General features: G+C 38.4%; 1 protein-coding gene across 7 annotated transcripts in view; it reads left to right on the top strand.

The window, feature by feature from the left end:
• The window catches only part of MCF2 (MCF.2 cell line derived transforming sequence), a 125,149-nt gene that overhangs the window by 67,093 nt on the left and 37,745 nt on the right, over positions 1–20,311 (top strand). For 4 of the 7 annotated variants that reach the window (XM_061408513.1, XM_061408517.1, XM_061408516.1 and 1 more), the window contains 10 exons: positions 1,616–1,807; positions 3,087–3,278; positions 7,509–7,680; positions 9,171–9,218; positions 12,273–12,310; positions 14,351–14,439; positions 15,763–15,829; positions 16,950–17,065; positions 17,180–17,249; positions 19,268–19,360. In XM_061408513.1, the coding sequence (XP_061264497.1) occupies positions 1,616–1,807; positions 3,087–3,278; positions 7,509–7,680; positions 9,171–9,218; positions 12,273–12,310; positions 14,351–14,439; positions 15,763–15,829; positions 16,950–17,065; positions 17,180–17,249; positions 19,268–19,360 (1,077 nt within the window). The remainder of the gene's footprint in view (positions 1–1,615; positions 1,808–3,086; positions 3,279–7,508; positions 7,681–9,170; positions 9,219–12,272; positions 12,311–14,350; positions 14,440–15,762; positions 15,830–16,949; positions 17,066–17,179; positions 17,250–19,267; positions 19,361–20,311) is intronic. The other 3 variants (XM_061408514.1, XM_061408518.1, XM_061408520.1) reach the window with 1 other exon arrangement.

Raw genomic sequence — 20,311 nt, 5'->3', positions numbered from 1 at the left:
TTTTTAAGGTGAGAAAGTGAAAGTAGCTCAGTCATGTCTGACTCTCTGCGACCCCATGGACTATACAGTCCATGAAATTCTCCAGGCCAGAATACTGGAGTGGGTAGCCTTTCCCTTCTCCAGGGGACCTTCCCAACCCAGGGATCAAACCCAGGTCTCCTGCATGACAGGCAGATTCTTTACCAGCTGAGCCACCAGGTAAGCCCTTTTAAGGTGTATTCTCAACAAATAAATGGATTTCTCGGTAGCATAAGCATCTAAAAACAAAATTGAGAGGCAGTGGTTGTGGTGCTCAGTTCTGGAATTTTACTTGTAGATCTTTGTGATCATGGGGCAAGTTCCAGATCTCTTTGGTTTGGAAAAAAAGAGAAGGCAAACTGGCTTCAGAGCTTCGAATTTTTTGTCTGTTTTTGTTTTGTTTGTTTGCATTTTGTTGTGTTTTGAATAATTTTTAGTTTTAATTGTGGTAAGACACTCAAAATATAATTCACCATCTTAACCATTTTGAAGTGTATGGTTCAACAGTATTGAGGATATCTGCATTATTGTGTAACACATCTCCAGATCTTTTTCATCTTGCAAAACAATGTGAATACACTCAACACTGCTTAACTATACACTTCAAAATGGATAAGATGGTAAATTTTATGTTTCAGTCACAACACAGGGTTGAGACAGTCAGTAGTTAGAATGGAGACTAAGCTTTGAGTTCCTTTTTGACAGGGAAACCCTGTGGCGGTCTCTTCAAATCTGTCAAGTCCTCAAAAAAGTGAAGTGAAGTGAAGTTGTTCAGTCGTGTCTGACTCTTTGTGACCCCGTGGACTGTAGCCTACCAGGCTCCATCCATGGGATTTTCCAGGCAAGAATACTGGAGTGGGTTGCCATTTCCTTCTCCAGGGGATCTTCCCGACCCAGGGATTGAACCCGGGTCTCCCGCATTGCAGGCAGATGCTTTACTGTCTGAGCCGTCAAGTCCTCAAGTAGATGGCAACTAGATCTAACAGGATTTCCATGGCTGAGGTGATATGAAATCCCTTAGCTTTCACTTGGCTGGTTTGCATCTCATTGATTATATTTTGTTCTGTTCTAAATCTGTACCTCCCAGGAGGAGCAAATCTCATCCACCTTCTGGGTGGGCTGGTTAATTTTCTGTTTCTGTGACCAGAAGTGCATGAGCTTCCGATAACACCGCTGCCATAGCTAATGACATTAGGCTTTTCAGGTGGCACTAGTGGTAAATGACCTGCCTGCTGATGCAGGAGACATACGAGATGCAGGTTCAATCCCTGGGTCGAGAAGATCCCCTGGAGGAGGGCATGGCAACTCACTCCAGTATTCTTGCCTGGAGAATCCCATGGATAGAGGAGCATGGTGGGCTACAGTCCATGGGCTTGCAAAGAGTCAGACACAACTGAAGCAACTTAGCATGCACATGCACGTATAGCTAATGACTATAACTGGAAGCTTTTTTGCAGCTGGCAGAAGTATGACATCAAACCGTACACTTGGCAATATCTCCCTCTGGCTCAACCAATTTCCTTTTTAATTACGTTTTCTCCCCCTCTATTCAGATGGAGATCTCGCAGTTATTATTTTCCTTCTTTCTTAAAATCAGGACCTGTTAGCAAAGGCCCGGTTCGTAATAATACATGGACACAGGCTCGCAGCAAGTCATCATTATGCCCTGGATTTGATCTGTCAGAGGTGCAATGAACTACGTTACCTTTCTGATATTTTGGTAAATGAAATCAGAACCAAACGGATACAGCTCAACAGGACCTTTAAAATGCATAAACTCCTACAGCAGGTAACGTCACAGGACATGGTGCATTTCTGAAAGATAAATTATATATTTTTTTCTACCCGAGTCCTTCTCAGAGGCTATAGGGCCAGGGTTTGGCATAGCTTTGAAATTAGATTTGTAAGAAGTCTGAATAACTGAGTTTGATTATGCCTATTTCATTCGTCCACTTTGCAGTATTCACGGCCGGTCCAAGATTAAGGACCATAAGGATTTTGGCCCCTGTTCTGAATATGAGCATGGTGGTAGTGATGGCTTTCTCTGTTTTAGGTTCATCTCTGAAGCCTCTGCTCTGGTGATAGTTTGCAGTTAGAACACTTTGAAAAACCATGGGGGCCATTTTGCTCTAGTCTGACTCTTATTCCACATTTCATAGTTACAGCAATGTAACTGTGAGCAACAGTGATTAGAAACTGTTCTAACAACAAACAGTGATTAGAAACTGTTCCTCCATGGAATAAGAGTCTGACCCCTTTGATGATTAGGCAGTGAAGAGAAGTTTTGATCATGGCAGTGGAATGTAAAATAGGGGTATCACATATAGGCATTGGATCTGAACATGAGCATTCTAATCTGTACATCTTCTGTGGCAAGGAAACTTTTTCTTTGTGCCAGGCGATCATCATGCATTTTTATTACACTTGAGATTTTGCAAAGAATTTCATATTTCAGTTATTGATTTTTGGGAAAGAATGTGCAGCTGGTGTTGAGAGAATGGTCAGAATGAATTCCTTGTTATGAAATGAGTGCAGGGCTTCCCAGCCTTGGCCGTGCCTCTGAAGTACCTGTGGAGATACAGAGAAGAGATTTCTGGTTGCCAAGGGGGAGGTTCGTCAGGGAGGGATGGAATAGGAGATTGGGGTGAGCAGATGCAAACTATTACATACAGGATGGATAAACAACAAAGTTCTACTCTATACCACAGGGAACTATATTCAATATCCTGTGATAAACCGTAATGGAAAAGGATATGAAAAAGAATATATATGTATATATATAACTGAATCACTTGAATCACTTTGCTATGCAGCAGAAATTAGTACAACATTGTAAATCAGCTATATTTCAAAAAGAAAGAAAGAAAGAAATACCTGTGGAGCCTGGCTTACAGCCCAGAGCTACTGAATTAGAATTTCTGGGAGTAGAGATTTTTTTTTTCTTTTTAACAGCTCTGAAAACAACTCTGATTCATAGCAGCCAGGGCTGATAAACACTCTCCTAAGGGACAAACAGATTTCTCATTTATTCATTCATGGTTTGTGTGTGTGTGGGATTTGCTTACCAGGCTCTCCAGTGCTGTGATGAAGGAGAGTGCCTTCTGGCTAATCAAGAAATAGACAAGTTTCAGTCTAAAGAAGATGCACAGAAGGCCCTCCAAGACATTGAAAATTTTCTTGAAATGGCTCTACCCTTTATAAATTATGATCCTGAAACCCTACAGTATGAATTTGGTATAATTTTATCTCCTGAACTCAAGGTAAGAGACTTGGGGGGGCATGGAAACAAATTTTTAAAAGCTATGATTGTGTTAGTGTTGATAAGAGTTTTACTGCTTCACAGGTAACTTTACATCACGTTGCAATTACAGAGTTCTCTTAACGATTGGGGTTATATCAGAGCCACTGTTACGTGTCAAAGAATCCTAATATTTATATTTGCCTTATAATGAGTAATTTCCTACCTGGAATGTTAGGTCCATGAATCAAAGTAAATCAGAAGTGCTCAAACAGGAGATAGCAAGAGTGAACATTGACATTTTAGTAATCAGTTAACTAAAATGGACTGGAATGGGCGAATTTAATTCAGATGACTATTATATCTACTACTGTGGGCAAGGATCCCTTGGAAGAAATAGAGTAGCCTTCGTGGTCAATGAAAGAGTCCAAAGTGCAGTACTTGGGTGCACTCTCAAAAATGACAGAATGATCTCAGTTCATTTCCAAGGCAAACCATTCAACATCACAGTAATCCAAGTCTATGCCCCAACCACTGATGCTGTAGAAGATGAAATTGATCAGATCTATGAAGACCTACAAGACCTTCCAGAACTAACATGATATGAAAGATGTCCTTATCATCATAGGGGATTGGAATGCAAAAGTAGGAAGTCAAGAGATACCTGGAGTAACAGGCAAGATTGGCCTTGGAATACAAAATGAAGCAGGGCAAAGGCTAACAGAGTTTACCAAGAGAACACACTGGTCATAGCAAACAACCTCTTCCAATAACACAAGAGACGACTCTACACAAGGACATTACCATATGGTCAACACTGAAATCAGATTGATTACATTCCTTGCAGCCGAAAATGGAGAAGCTCTGTACAGTCAGCAAAAACAAAACCAGGTGCTGACTGTGGCTCAGATCATGAACTCCTTATTGCAAAATTCAGACTTCAATTGAAGAAAGTAGGGGAAACCACTAGACCATTCAGGTATGATCTAAATCAAATCTCTTACTATTATACAGTAGAAGTGAGAAATAGATTCAAGGGATTAGATTTGATAAATAGAGCACCTGAAGAACTATGGACAGAGGTTCATGACATTGTACAGGAGGTGGGGTTCAAAACCATCCCCAAGAAGAAGAAATGCAGAAAGGCAAAATGGTTGTCTGAGGAGGCCTTACAGATAGCTGAGAAAAGAAGAGAAGTGAAAGGCAAGGGAGAAAAGGAAAGATATATCCATCTGAATGCAGAGTTACAGAGATTAGAAGGAGAAATAAGAAAGCCTACCTAAGTGATCAATGTAAAGAGAGGAAAACAAGAGAATGGGAAAGACTAGAGATCTCTTCAAGAAAATTAGAGACACCAAGGGAACATTTCATGCAAAGATGGGCACAATAAAGGACAGAAATGGTATGGACCGAACAGAAGCAGAATATATTAAGAAGAGGTAGCAAGAATACACAGAAGACCTGTACAGAAAAGATCTTCATGACCCAGATAACCACCATGATATGGTCACTCATCTAGAGCCAGACATCCTGGAAAGTGAAGTCAAATGGGCCTTAGGAAGCATCACTACGAACAAAGCTAGTGGAGGTGATGGAATTCCAGTTCAGCTATTTCAAATCCTAAGATGCTGTGAAAGTGCTGCACTCAATATGCCAGCAAATTTGGAAAACTCAGCAGTGGCCATGGGACTGGAAAAGGTCAGTTTTCATTCCAATCCCAAAGAAATACAATGCCAAAGAATGTTCAAACTATTGCACAATCTCACTCATCTCACACACTAGCAAAGTAATGTTCAAAATTCTCCAAGCTGGGCTTCAACAGTACATAAACTGAGAATTTCCAAATGTTCAAGCTGGATTTAGAAAAGGCAGAGGAACCAGAGATCAAATTGCCAACATCATTGGATCATAGCAAAAGCAAGAGAATTCCAGAAAAACATCTACTTCTGCTTCATTGACTGTGCTAAAGCCTTTCACTCTGTGGATCACAACAAACTGGAAAATTCTTAGAGATGGGAATACCAGGCCATCTTACCTGACTCCTGAGAAATCTGTATGCAGGTCAAGAGGCAACAGTTAGAACCAGACATGGAACAATGGCCTGGTTCCAAATTGGGAAAGGAGTACATCAAGGCTATATATTGTCATCTTGCTTATTTAACTTATATGCAGAGTACATCATGCGAAATACTGGACTGGATGAAGCATAAGCTGGAATCAAGATTGCAGACAGAAATATCAATAACCTCAGATACGCAGATGACACCACCCTTATGGCAGAAAGCGAAGAAGAACTAAAGAGCCTCTTGATGAAAGTTAAAGAGGAGAGTGAAAAAGCTGGCTTCAAACTCAACATTCCAAAAATGAAGATCATGGCATCCTGTCCCATCACTTCGTGGCAAATGTATGGGGAAACAATGGAAACAGTAACAGACTATTTTCTTGCGCTTCAGAATCACTGCAGATGGTGACTGCAGCCATGAAATTAAAAGACGCTTGCTCCTTAGGAGAAAAGTTATGACAAACCTAGACAGCATATTAAAAAGCAGAGACAATCCTTTACCCTCAAAGAACTGTCTTGGCAAAGCTATGGTTTTTCCAGTAGTGATGTATGGATATGAGAGTTGGACCATAAAGAAAGTTGAGCACTGCAGAATTGATGCTTTTGAACTGTGGTGTTGGAGAAGACTCTTGAGAGTCCCTTGGACTGCAAGGAGATCAAGCCAGTCAATCCCAAATGAAATCAGTCCTGAATATTCATTGGAAGGATTGATACTGAAGCTGAGGCTCCAATACTTCAGCCACATAATGCGAAGAGCTGACTCATTGGAAAAGACCCTGATGCTGGGAAAGATTGAAGACAAAGGAGAAGGAGATGACAGAGAATGAGATGGTTGGATGGCATCACCGATTCAATGGACATGAGTTTGAGCAAGCTCCAGGAGTTGGTGATGGACAGGGAAGCCTAGCATGCTGTAGTCCATGAGGTTGCAAAGAGGCAGGCACGACTGGGCGACTGAACCAAACTCAACTGAATTTCCTTTTTGAGCTTTGAATGATTTTTAATTAAAAACATTTTTTTTTTTTGGCTGAATGGCATGTGACATCTTAGTTCTTCCACTGGGGGTTGAACCTATGTAGCCTGCAGTGGGAGTGCAGAATCTTAACCACTGGATCACCAGGGAAGTCCCATGACTGCATTACTTTTAAACTCTTTTCACTTACTAGCAGCTTTCACATATATTTTCTTGTGCATCCTTCGAGAAATGTCCAAAACTGTCATAGGATATTGGGCCCATATCAAGAACAGTCTACGCCGATCATCTTTCCTTCCTGCTGCAGTGACCACCAGAAGATGCTCTGTAGACACAGATCCAGCTTTCCCACTCAGTTTGAGGATAAAGTGATAAAGGAAGGATATGGGTCTACCTGGGGAATGGGGAGCAGTAGAAGCTCGTGTTGGCAGGGTAGAGAGCTTAGGTTAGTTCAGCACCACCCCCTTGCAGCTGCCATCAAGCTCTCTCTCCACAGTATAGATAAGAGCATCTTGTGATGTTATTTGCTGCTAAAGTGTCTCATTGACTCCAAAGTTTAGAATAGTATTTAAATCCATGTTTAGCTTCAGATCTTAGGGGCATGCCGCAGAAGATCAGAAACATAGCCTTGGCGATAACCAAGTGAGTCTAGAAGCAACGAAGCCTAACTCTTGCTGCCTCAAATCATATAGGAGGGCCAGAAGGGTACATTATCCATCAGTGCCTCTGAGGAGCCTTTTACTGAGTTAGACAAAAAGTTCATTCCAGTTTTTCCATACCATCTTACAGAAAAACCCAAACGAACTTTTTGACCAACCCAGTATAACATGGTGAACTGTAGAATGTCCTGCAGGCTAAAACATAACAAACTACTGTGACAGCGCTTAACTTGGTAGCTTTCTTGTGCTCAACACGCCCTCTTTTCTAGCTGTTATCCCCTTTCAGCCAATGAAGGGTAAATCACCTATTCAGTGACTGACTTATTTGATGATTGCTTGATAAATTTCTTCTTCAAGTTGTTTTGGTCGAGACCTTCTGGTTTTGTAACCATGTGAAATAATGCCTTAATCTGTTCCCCATTACTTTCCTAAATTTCTTCTAGTTGTATATTAAAGTCTAAATTAATTTTGTATCTGTCTGAGACTGAGAAATGTAATAGAATTTGTTATGACCCCCATTTCAGAAAATATTTCATAGATTTCTTATGCAACCTGCAGGTTCAAATGCAGACCATCCAACTCAAGCTTGAAAACATCCGAAGTATATTTGAGAACCAACAGGCTGGTTTCAGAAACCTGACAGATAAACATGTGAGGCCGATTCCATTTGTAGTATCTGCTTCTGACAATTTGGTCAGATCTGGAGCACCATTTTTTTCACCTACACAAGGTAGAGTATCTTAGATTCCCCTTTTCTCTCTCTTTTCTTCTTGCTGTTGTTTACTTTGTTACTTTTAATGTAAATACTGAACTCATTCTTCAATCCTGAGAAATAGGAATTGTTTTTTTTAAGCATCCTTGGTCATGTGCAGATTGTATTGCAGAAGGCAGGAGTCATGATAGAGATTATTGTACAATAATTAAACATAGTAGTAATATAGTACAGTACAGGATGATGAAAATCTGGGCTGAATTTCCCAATTTTGCAGTGAATATGAACTTTATACTAGCATCAAACTCACAATTCACCCTTTTCTTCAGCAGGTGCAAGGAAGCATATGAAAATAGTATATACATACATGCGTTTACCACTTATAGGGATAAACTATTATTTGGTTCTTATAGGCTTCTAATAAGTGAATGGCTTAGATAATCAAATAGATTGACTTTTCTAAAGACGTACAGGTAAATCAAATAATTTTGCTAGTAATTAACTGTTAGAGAGTTCATTTACTTGTTATAATCTTTGTAGACGATTTTAAACATGTAATATTTATTTCTATTTTCTAAGTTCTGTGGGATAAAATAATGATGCTCTCTGTGGTATTGAGCTACTCTGGAAATAAGATGACTATTGCCCCAAGGTTTTCCTTGAGCTGCCTCTGGAGCCCCTTAGGGGAAAGTAGTTTGGTCTTTGGGGCCCTAAGTTAGTTAAGTTTGTGAAGGTGGGCCTAAATTCCATCTCTTTGATCTGAGAGAATCAGAGACTTCATTAATATATGGGAACTGCTTTGAAAATCAGAGAAAGCCTGAGCCATGCATAATGAATATAAAAGTCCAGCTCAGCTCCAGCAAAGATCATATTAAAACCAAGTGATGAAAGCAGGTAACTAAGCTAAGATGATAAAAGTCATGTAGTTAATGGTTATTAAATATAAAAATATACTCACAAATAAAACTATAAGCATTGCCATAAATGAATAATACTAAGAAGATACTAGGAAAAAAAGAATAAGAAGAACAAAAACCAATAGGGGATCAAAACCAACAGCTATGAGAATAAGAATAGAATAGGTTGATAGTCCTAAGCAGAAGACAGAACTCAGTTGTATTTCTGGCTCCATTCCTGGGGTGTGTGACCAGGGACAGTTCACTTAACCTGTTTTGTTGATTTTGCCTTGTTTTGTTTGTCTATAAATTAGGAATAATAATGCCTATTGATTTCAAAGTGAAATACCTACTGAAGGCAAAGTTAAAAAATTGTAGAATACTTAAAAATACTCAATAAACTAGACTATTCCTTCCCTCTTATGAAGGCCTCTTGCTTTATGGTTCTCTAAAAGCTCAACTCCTCTGAACAGTTGAGGAACAGAGCTCTGAAAAGACTGCCCAAGATCCGTTCAAGGCCTTAGTCACTAAAAGTACATTTTGTTTTGTGTTGTTTCATTTTTTTTTCTTTCTGATATTCTTATTTAATGGCATTACACTTTCTTTCTGCAGTGGGAGTTGGATATTCTTTCTTTCAAGCATGTAAACTTTTTTCAAAAGGTACCCATCTTTATTACTTTTCATCAGTACATTTTCTGAGTTTGTGTACATGTGAAAAATCAGTTTGGCACCTAAAACCAGCAACAGTTCCTTCTCACATTCTACTTAAGGTTAACTTTCTCATTTTTTTCATCATAAGCATCCATTAGCTTTCATAATAAGCAATCCACTTATATTGGAAAATAACTATATAAAAAGTGGATTATTCTCTTTTATCAGATGACCACTCGTAAGACAAAAACAAAGAAAACAATTGGCTTTTAACTTAAATTTGTTAAAATAAATTTGCTTTCATTTTAGAGACTGTGTCACCCATAGTAAGCCTATTTGTTGGGAGTAGCTTGAATTTGCCTAAGGTATTTATGAGGAAGATGGCAGCTTACTGAATAAATGACATGGATGGATAAATGATTATATCAGTTATCTATCATGGTTCCTAAATTAAATCAGAGCATCATTTATGCTACAAACACGGTTCATTTTACCTACTTGGTCTGTGAGTAATGGAAATTATAACAATCAGGTCCAAATAATTCTTCAAAACTTTTAATTGCTAAGTCAAATATATAAGATTTGGTTAAAAAAAATATGAGATTTGGTCAAATCAACACGGAAGTGTTAATTTTTTTTTAATAAAATAAGTCAACCATACTAAACCAAAAAAAAAAAGTCAAACTGTTTTTTTTGTTGTTTTTGTTTATCTTTATTAATTTGCATCAAGTAGAATCTTTTATCTAACACCGTGTCTGGCACCTAGAAAGATGTAATAAATATTTTGCTGAATTAATATTTCATATAGAGGGAAGTTATGAAAGAACATTGTGTGTGAGAGATAAAATGGTTTGAGCTCCTAAACCTGTAGCTCTAGTCTCGATCTTTCTCCTAAACTTCAGAGTCTGTATTTACAATTTGCCTCCTTGAATTTCCTATTGGCAGCTCAGTCTCAGCATACCCCAAAAGGATGCCATTTTTTCTGCTCCTCTTTCTCACTCATCCCCACCTCTAATCAGTCCAAAATTCCACTTCTTCGAATCCGCCCTGCTAGCCCTCACTGCCACTTTCCTAATCCAAGCTAACACCCATCCATTGCCTTGACAACTATAGCAGTCTCCCTGTTTCCCACTTTCCCTTCTTAAATGCCCCTAGTTGTCTTGCCCTTTGGACTTTACACCTAGTGTTCTCTTCTCTTGCTTAAGGTAAGTTCTTCCTTCCTGCCTCTCCTCCTCTCCTGCACCCCAGTTTGGTCAGGTGTTATACTATGGGATATCAAGCCCCTCTTCATATCTTCCTAGCTTTAGTATAATTGCCTGTTTTCTGTTTCTTTTGCTAGAATGTAAGCTCAGTTCCGGAGAAGGCAATGGCAACCCACTCCAGTACTCTTGCCTGGAAAATCCCATGGACGGAGGAGCCTGGTAGGCTGCAGTCCATGCGGTCATGAAGAGTTGGACACAACTGAGCGACTTCACTTTCACTTTTCACTTTCATGCATTGGAGAAGGAAATGGCAACCCACTCCAGTGTTCTTGCCTGGAGAATCCCAGGGACGGTGGAGCCTGGTGGGCTGCCATCTGTGGGGTCGCACAGAGTTGGACATGACTGAAGCGACTTAGCAGCCGCAGCAGCATAGTCACATTATTAAAAGAATGAAGACATCTATTGGGTTGGCCAAAAAGGTCAGGTCAGATTTTTCTGTAACGTCTTACAGAAACACCTGAACAAACTTTTTGACCAACCCAATACCTTGCTTTTCGAAAAAGATATACTTCTCATAAATTTTGTATGCACTCCTTTTTCATCTCTTAATGTATTTGCAAAGAATTAATTAGTAAAAGCTAGTTTGTAAAGCTCCCTAAGTTTGCTTTATAAGTAACTTTGGATCTCTGGATATCAAGTTTCTTTAAAGTGATGGACATCAATATTTATTGAGAAACTAATTTTATATGGTAATTGCCACTAAGTCTAATTTATATTTATCCATTTACATATATATTATATAAAGGTAAAAATTCCTGTATAGAATATATTTTAAGTAAATGGAGAGAAGGATAAAGTTTAGAGAACTCATTAACGGCAGAGTCTTTCCCTGAGTGGGCCTTGCAGTGGCTCCCAGTAGAGGCAGAAAGGACAAGAAATCTGTTCCTTTCATGGTGAGAAGTGATGCACACAGCCCTTCTGGGCAGGGTTCTTTCCAGCAGCCCTGAGACTTAGGAACTTGAATGGCCTAGTCTTTGACTGGACCATGCCCTGGACTCTGGAGGAGCATGTGGACTCCTTGCTTGGTAATACAAGGGCTCACCCTTTGTAAATGAAATAGAAAGATTGAACAGAACAAAAAGAAAGATTACACAGGAAGAACAGAAAGATGGAAGCTTGGAATTTTGATGAAGTTGGGTTTTTTTTTTAATTTGGTTTTGTTTTAGCATTTTAATGTGCTTCAGTAATGTTGTTTTATATAGAGTGCTTAGAAACATGAATTCTGACAGTAGATTATACAGATTTGTGTACCACTTCTGCTTCTTGGACATCTTATGCTTAACCTATATAATGGGGAAGTAGTACTTATCTTCAAGGGTCAATTTGAGAGGTAAAAAAGCAAATGCACATATAGGGCTTAGAATAGTGTCCAGCATATAGTAAGTGCCAAATAAATGTCAGATGCTCTAATTATTAGTTAAATTGAGATTTTATCCTGAAACTCTTTTTGATTCAGTTAATCAGTGAGCTACAATTTGATTAAATGCTTATATATTAGAATGATAACTAAATCTGCAAATAGTCATAGGTACTAACACCTAGCTTCATGCTTGCTCAGCAATCCAGTGAGTGTTCAATGAATGAGAGAATGGGTGAATACATGGCAAAATCATGCTCTATGAGAAGTTGAAATCATATAAATAAGTCTAACCAATCATCTGTTGTATATAGTGTGATTTTAAAATACTAATATAAACATGTTGGCACATTAATCTCTCTTTTTAATACACATGCACATATTTTTATGAAAGTATTGATTTTAATTTTTGTTTGAAATTCTTCTCTTATATTTCTCTATCAGGGAAGAAGACTTGGAGACAAAATCAGAGCAACACAAAAGTAAATATCATTAATTAATTCAAAATTGGCTTTATTGCTGTAGTTGCAGAAGCAGGATGGGGCTAAAACCGTATTTTTCATTCACTGAACCAATATTGTGCATTTGAAAGCCTATTATATCTAGAAGAAAAAGCTGCTGCTGTGTTATGTCTAATTACAGTACTGGCCTAGCCCCAGTTGTATGAGCAGTTTCTCAAGTCTTGGCTCCAGTTCAGAATAAATGCTGTAGAACATCTCATATAAGTTCTAGTTTCTCTTTCCTGCCTGCACCTCAATTCAGCTGAATAAGTGCTGCACCTTTTTACAAAACGAAATGCCTTTCATAAGTGATTCCAGTCCTGCAAGTAGAAAGCATGGACAAAGGACAGGTTCTAATGGACTACCTGCTAGGCTAAAAAAACACATCTATTCTTTTCTTGGTAGATTCAAGTTTCCTTCTGAGTTATTCATGACAATCTGGTATCTGCAGAGAGTAGTCGCCTCATAACTGCAGCATCTTACGTTTTCTTTGTATGTTCTTGATGGTAAATAAGGCCAAGAATGTATCTCCCAGAGGCAGGATAGCATGTGATACAGATTGTGTGGCTAGAATGCCTGACTTCAGCCCACCTCCATCACTTACTGGCTGCATAACCTTGGGCAAATTCTCTGGAAGTCAGTTTCCTTATCTATAAAATGGAGGTAATAAGAGAACACCCTCATTATGGAGTTAGTATAACTAAGATAAAATAATCTAGTCTTTATGAAGTACTTTGAGTATTGTGTGGTGCATGGTAATGCTCTAAGTGTTTTATGTAGTTGTTAGCAGGCTAGCAAATGACCCATACTGACACACCATGTTGATTATCATGTTCTACAGCCACAGTTTCTGGTTTCAAGAAGGAAACAGGCTGAATGCCAAATTCCTTAGTCTGCCATGTCTTTTGGTTCTGGTTTCAAGTCATGCCTGCCTTAATAGCTATGTGGATTTATTCATTTGCATATCCCCAGGGTAAAAATAGAAGGCTGTGATTCTGTACATTTCATTGGTGAGATACCTAGCTAGTCATTCCAGTTCCCAAATGCACATATACTTCCAAGTCAAGTCAATTTGCACAATCCTTAGGCATTTAAAATTTGATGGTTCAAAACTTTTCAGCCTTGTATTACAGAACCCTCTTAGGAGTGGATGGCACATACCTATCTGAGAAGTGCAGTATGCAGTATTTTCAGTCTTAATTATAGTAGTTAAAATGATAACACTTGGTACATGGAGCATACAGAAATTAAAGTACACTTTTAAAGAGGGAATATGAGGGACTTCCCTGGTGGTCCAGTGGTTAAGACTGTGCTTCCAGTGCAGGGAGTGTGGGTTTGATCCTGGTTGGGGATCTAGGATCCCACATGCCTCGCAGTACCACCCCCCCTCAAAAAAAAAAAAAAAAAACAAAGCTTAAGACAGAAGCAATATTGTAACAAATTCAGAAAAGACCTTAAAAAATGGTCCACACACACACACACACACAAATCCAAAAAAAGAGGGAATGTAATAATGGTGGCTGACCATGGGTTTGGCAGTTTTATCACTTACTAGGTGACCTTGGCCCTTTGTGAAAGCTCTCTGAAACTCGGTTTTCCCTTTCCTGGACAGTCAACTTTTTTTTTCCCTTTGGGTCCAGATCTTAGTTCCCCAACCAGGAATGGAACCCATGCCCCCTGCAATGGAAGTGCAGAGTCTTAACTGCTGACCCATCAGGGAAGTCCCAGGACAATCAACTTTTTAGGAATTAACCTCATTTCCCTGAAGTGCTACAGAGATGAAACATTCCTTAATATATAAAGTAAATTGTAATGAATATCTTAAATCTGTCCTCTTAGGCAACTAAAATAATTTTAACTAGTATATATCAAAGTTATTTCTGAGAAAAATCATAATCATAGTGTTACTTTTTAGTTTATATAGTTAGAATGTAGAAAGAAGAAAACTTAATTTGGGCTACATTTCCATGAAGAAGAACTGTACCTACATAGATGCTAATTTCACTTTTCTTTTCATTTCAGACTGAAGCAGTGTATGATTGTCAGGAGAAGAGAAGTTCTGCTCAGTCCTCCAATTTGGACAATGACAATAGCTTGGATATTTTAAAGAAGTATCTTTTATTTATTAACATACACCCATATACATATCTACCAGTAGGAGGCTCTGATTCAGTGTTCAAAGCAAATGTACTTAGAATTTTGAGTTCCTAGAATATGGTTCTGCTGGGTTTGATCAAATGTGCACTAGAGAAGGTGTCAGAAGTCCTGGCCAAACTATGCTCTGTTTATGTGACTTGAAAATTAACTAGATCTTTTCAGATTCATAGTCTCCTCTTTTATGAAAGAGGTGAGAGTGAATGGGTCAATGTTTCAAAAACTACAGAAGATTATGTAGATATACAATATGATTTTATAGGTACTAATAAAAATCGTTTCATTCACTTTTATATTATTATGTTAACATTCCACACATATGAAGTCACCTTTTAAATTTTATATCACAGAGTTTTGAGTAAGTAACCAGTAGTTTGGAGCAAGTAACAAATAATTTGAAACAGAGTTATATGCAAAGATTGTTAAATGTTAGTTAAATTTATAAAAGTGTAAAAATTAAATTAAAAAGAGGCCAAGGATAAAAGTTAAATTAGGGACTTCCCTGGTGGTTCAGAAGTTAAGATTCTAAGCTTCCACTGCAGCAGGTATGGCTTCAATCCCTAGTCAGGGAATGAAGATCCTGCATGCTGTGTGGTGCTGCCAAAACACAAAAAACAAAGAAAAAGAAATTACATTAAATGGATAACATTGGGGAGTGAGGAAATAAATTTTAAATACAATGTCAATTGGAAATCACATTGGAAGGAAAATGTATTTTATTTTATTTTAAAGAGATAGTAAACAAAGTTACTACAGAAAGTTAAGTATGATCTATATTTGGGAAAACCAGTATTATAAATTCATATCGTGTCTTGGAAAACTTCAAAACATTACTGAGGAAAAAGGGAAAATTGTGTCTAAAATGCTTATATGATTTTTTTCTGAGAGAGAGAGAGGGAGAACAATAGCACAGAAATTGTGCTGTCCAAGAAAGTATTCCCCAGGATTTTAGGAATAGATTTGTGAGTTTTTAGTAAATGATTCTTAAGCTTAGTGAGTTGGAAATAAAATTAGTTTTTTTTTTTCCTCATTTAAAAATGACTCCTGAGCCCCACTCCTCTTTTTTTTTTTTTTTAATACATTTTAAAGAGTCTTGTGGGTAGTACTTATTCTAGAAACCATAGAATTAATTTTTTATTTTGATGATAAAACCAAACCATGGGTAGTTCCTCTGCACTGCTAATTTTCATCTTAGACAATTTATCATGATAATAAATGAAATGTTACAATACAATTCTAAAGCCATAAAATAACTGACAAATACGGTCCTTTCATTTTAGCCACGTCCTAAATGAGCTGATACAGACCGAGAGGGCATATGTTAGGGAACTGTTTACTGTTTTGTTGGTAAGTGACTCATATTGTATTTTCCTGTCTTTTTTTTAAAAATTTATTTATTTATTTTAATTGGAGGCTAATTACTTCACAATATTGTAGTGGTTTTTGCCATACATTGACATGAATCAGCCATGGGTGTACATGTATTCCCCATCCTGAACCCCGCTCCCACCTCCCTTCCCATCCCATCCCTCTGGGTCATCCCAGTGCACCAGCCCTGAGCACCCTGTCTCATGCATTGAACCTGGACTGGTGATCTGTTTCACACATGATAATATACATGCTTCAATGCCATTCCCTCAAATCATCCCACCCTCACCTTCTCCCACAGAGTCCAAAAGACTGTTCTTTACATCTGTGTCTCTTTTGCTGTCTTGCATATAGTGTCATCGTTACCATCTTTCTAAATTCCATATATATGCGTTAACATACTGTATTGGTGTTTTTCTTTCTGACTTACTTCACTGTGTATAATAGGCTCCAACTTCGTCTACCTCATTAGAACTGATTCACATGCATTCTTTTTCTGGAATTCATTAGGAAGTGCAAACTTAGCTTTTTGTCTCCTTCCTTGATTGTTAAATGTGTGCATTCAGGTTCTCCCTCTGTAGTGAGGATTGTGGCTTCAGAATTCATTACAGAAGAGATAAGCTGTTCTGTTAGGAATACAGTGGGTTGTTATAATTATTCCCAGGGTGCTATTTAGAGATCATAAGATAAAGCCCTAAGTATGGAGAAAAGCATTCACTTGTTACAAATGTCATATTAGTAATATTAATTTGGTCTGGCAAAACTCAAACACTTATTCCATGTTTAAGGAGAAGTTAATGACCTGTAATATCATCTTTCATACCTGGTTTCTATTTTCTTTCATCTTAGCTACACTAAAGGCCAAAAAGTTGTCCCTTTCTTCTACCCACTGAGTAGAAAACCTGAACTTCCTTGTCCTGCTATTGAAAATAATAATAATAGTGGATAACTTGGGGGAACTAGAAGATATGAATAATAAAATTACAAACAACTTTACCCTCTATTCCATATACATTCTGCTGTACGTGTATCTTTGGTGGCCCAATCGAATGTTGATGTGACTATTTTTTAAATGAATAAATATATTTATTTTGGGTAGGGCTATAGAGCGGAGATGGATAATCCAGAGATGTTTGTTCTTATGCCACCTCTCCTGAGAAGTAAAAGGGATGTTCTCTTTGGAAACATGGCAGAAATATATGAATTCCATAACAAGTATGTAATTGCTGAATTGAATTTTCTTTTTTTGTGATTATTATTTAAATGGTTGTTGACCAATATAGCATATTTCACATAAAATCATATTTTTTTTCTTTGAAATTTTTACAGCATTTTCATGAGCAGTCTGGAAAATTGTGTTGATGCTCCAGAAAGAGTGGGATCTTGTTTCCTGGAAAGGGTTAGTTCAATGATTATTTCAAAATATATAAATATATAAGCCACCAACATAGCATGTCATTTTCTAGATTTGGAGACAAGGTAGGCATTATTTTTTATATCCTTTTATTTTTGCAGGTGACACATCACTCCAGCAAGTATTTAATGCTAAATCAAGTTTTGTTACAGGAATGGTGTATTGGAGCATACAAATGGCTATTCTGTGGCATCAAATGCTACAGTGGCTCAGCTTGTGACCTCTGACCCCTGGGTGATCCCAGGAGTCCAGGGACCATCCTGACTATGAAGATGCAAGAGTTGGAATCATCTTGGCACATCATTCTTGGCTTGGTTAATTTCTAGCCTGAGAGATGCCCTGATAGTCCCCTCTAGTGTATGTGAAGTCTTCAAATCAAATATTTGGCTTTCAGACACCAAGGCATCTATCACAGGAACTTTGCAAAACAGGGAGCTGTGTGTTCTTGTTGTTCTACAATATCTTTCAAGGAGGCTCATGTCTCTGTGTCCCACGGGTGTGCTTAGTATAATTGACTTCCCAGGCTCTATAATCACACTCTCCTCCATTAGAGTTTTCTCTCACAATATTCTCTGCTTATCTAGCTCCTCCACTTCCTGAAAGATCACTTTTGTTTTGACTTGAGAGTCAGTTTGATAGAGGTGATCACTGAAAGTGTCCAAGGAGATATCTTATCTCAGGAAGTGTTTATGGAGTGAGAAGATAGTAAGGATAAGGCAGAACCTTTCTCAATATATCCTAACATTTAAAGGCATTTAAATCATGGTCACCTTATGAGAAGAGCTGACTTATTTGAAAAGACCGTGATGCTGGGAAAGATTGAAGGCAGGAGGAGAAGGGGACGACAGAGGATGAGATGGTTGGATGGCATCACCAACTCAATGGACATGAGTTTGAGTAAACTCCAGGAGTTGGTGATGGACAGGGAGGCCTGGTGTGCTGCAGTTAATGGGGCTGCAAAGAGTTGGACACGACTGAGCGACTGAACTGAACTGAACTGAAACCATGGCCAGATTCTTCCCTAATTCCCTAAGCAACAGCAGCTCCTCTTACCTTTGAACTTATATGGTACTTAATGTCTGTGCTACTCATTGGGAATTTTACATGTACTACGCATGTTTACACATGAATTTCATGAATTCTTTCTCCAACTAGATGGAAAACTGATTGAGGCAGGGTCCGTATCCTATATATTTTTCTATTTCTAGTAAGGTCAGCAGAGTTCTTGGAAACCAGTAGTTTAATAAATGCCTATTTATCTGTTCATTCATTCAGCAGTCATCAACTATTAAGTACCCAGTTTGAGCCAAGCACTGAACTAGACAATGTGGAATATCAAGACTATTCACATAGGAAAAGAGGGATTCCACTGTGTCCAGTGTCAGTTGTGCTGTATTAATGTAGTACAAAGGGTCTTATAGGAGCCAAGAAGAAGTGCATCTGATATTGACTGGAGGTATAAATGATGGCTGTATAGAAGAGATGACTCATGAGATGAGTGTTAATGACTGAGTAGGAGGTAGCCCATTAGATGAGGGTCAAATGAACAGGGAGAGAGAAGAGGGTGAGCAGATACTGCACAGGGTTCTGGTACAATGATGATGGTCCAATGAGGACCCAAGGACCTTGGGAGTTACTATTAAGTTCATTCATTAGGGAACGGAGTAACTGAGAGCAAAGAAAGAGTGTATCTCTTGGTACCTGGTTAGCTCGTAGTAATCAAAAAAGTAGTCTGTTTTCATAGTTCATTCAGAGAAGGCTTTTTTCCCTCTAACTCTCAAACTTGGTAAGTGGAAGTTATGAAATTGCTTGGATAATTATGTGTCCCTCTCCCCGGTTTGCTGGGCATGCTGGTCTTGGAATATAAAGAAGGCTTCTAACCTGGCCCTTTAAGCCACATTCCCTGTGATGCTTGACCACACTCACTCTTGCTCAGCCTTTCTTGATAAGAAAAGGACACATTCACAAATCGCTAATACATTTGCATTTTCTTTTTATCACAGAAAGATGATTTTCAAATGTATGCGAAGTATTGTCAGAATAAGCCCAGGTCAGAGGCAATTTGGAAGAAGTATTCAGAATGCGCCTTTTTCCAGGTATAGTAATTGTTCAAGTATTGGATAAAGTCTCTGTGGAAGACACTGGGATATTTCTTATTCATAAATTCATTTTCTGCTTTCAGTAAGTTATATATGTGTGTGTGTGTGTGTGTGTGTGTGTGTGTGTGTGTTAGTCGCTCAGTCATGTCTGACTCTGTGCAACGTTATAGAGTGTAGCCCAGCAGACTCCTCTGTCCATGGGATTCTCCAGGCAAGAATACTGGAGTGGGTAGCCATTCCCTTCTCCAGGGGATCTTCCTGACCAAGGGATCAATCCTGGATCTCCTGTATTGCAGGCAGGTTCTTTACCATCTGAGGAAGCCTTTTATATATATATTTAAAGGTGCTGTTTGACCTTCCCCAAAATATACATATATGTATACCAACATATTTGCCACTCCCTAGAGGCAACTACTTTCTGCTTTTTTAGCTATCTCTTTCATTATTTACCTCCATATCTCCAAATATCATACTTATATTGCTGCTTCCCACGAAAGAAGATGAGAATTTAGCTTTCTTTCATTGTTCTTGCCTCCCTACAGAATTTCTGTTGTCTTCACATTGGTTATGGCCTAATAATATTCCATAGTATGGATATTCCACATTTTATTTACCCATTCATCACCTGATAGACATTTGAGTTGTCTCTACCTTTTGTGTGGGCTTCCCTTGTGGCTAAGCTGGTAAAGAAGCCACGTGCAATGCAGGAGACCTGGGTTCAATCCCTGGGTTGGGGAGATCCCCTGGAGAAGGGAAAGGCTACCCACTCCAGTATTCTGGCCTGGAGAATTCCATGGACTGTATAGTCCATGGGGTCACAAAGAGTCGGACACAACTGAGTGACTTTCACTTCACTTCACCTTTTGTGTACAAGCTTTTGTGTGAACATTATTTTCTTTTCTCTTTTCCATTAACCTGGGTATGAAACTGCTAAGTCAATTCTGTTTA

This window comes from Bos javanicus, chromosome X, assembly GCF_032452875.1.
Source record: "Bos javanicus breed banteng chromosome X, ARS-OSU_banteng_1.0, whole genome shotgun sequence".
Classification (NCBI taxonomy): domain Eukaryota; kingdom Metazoa; phylum Chordata; class Mammalia; order Artiodactyla; family Bovidae; genus Bos; species Bos javanicus.
Note: the sequence above shows the minus strand (reverse complement) of the source record. Positions and strands in the feature narration are given on the sequence as shown.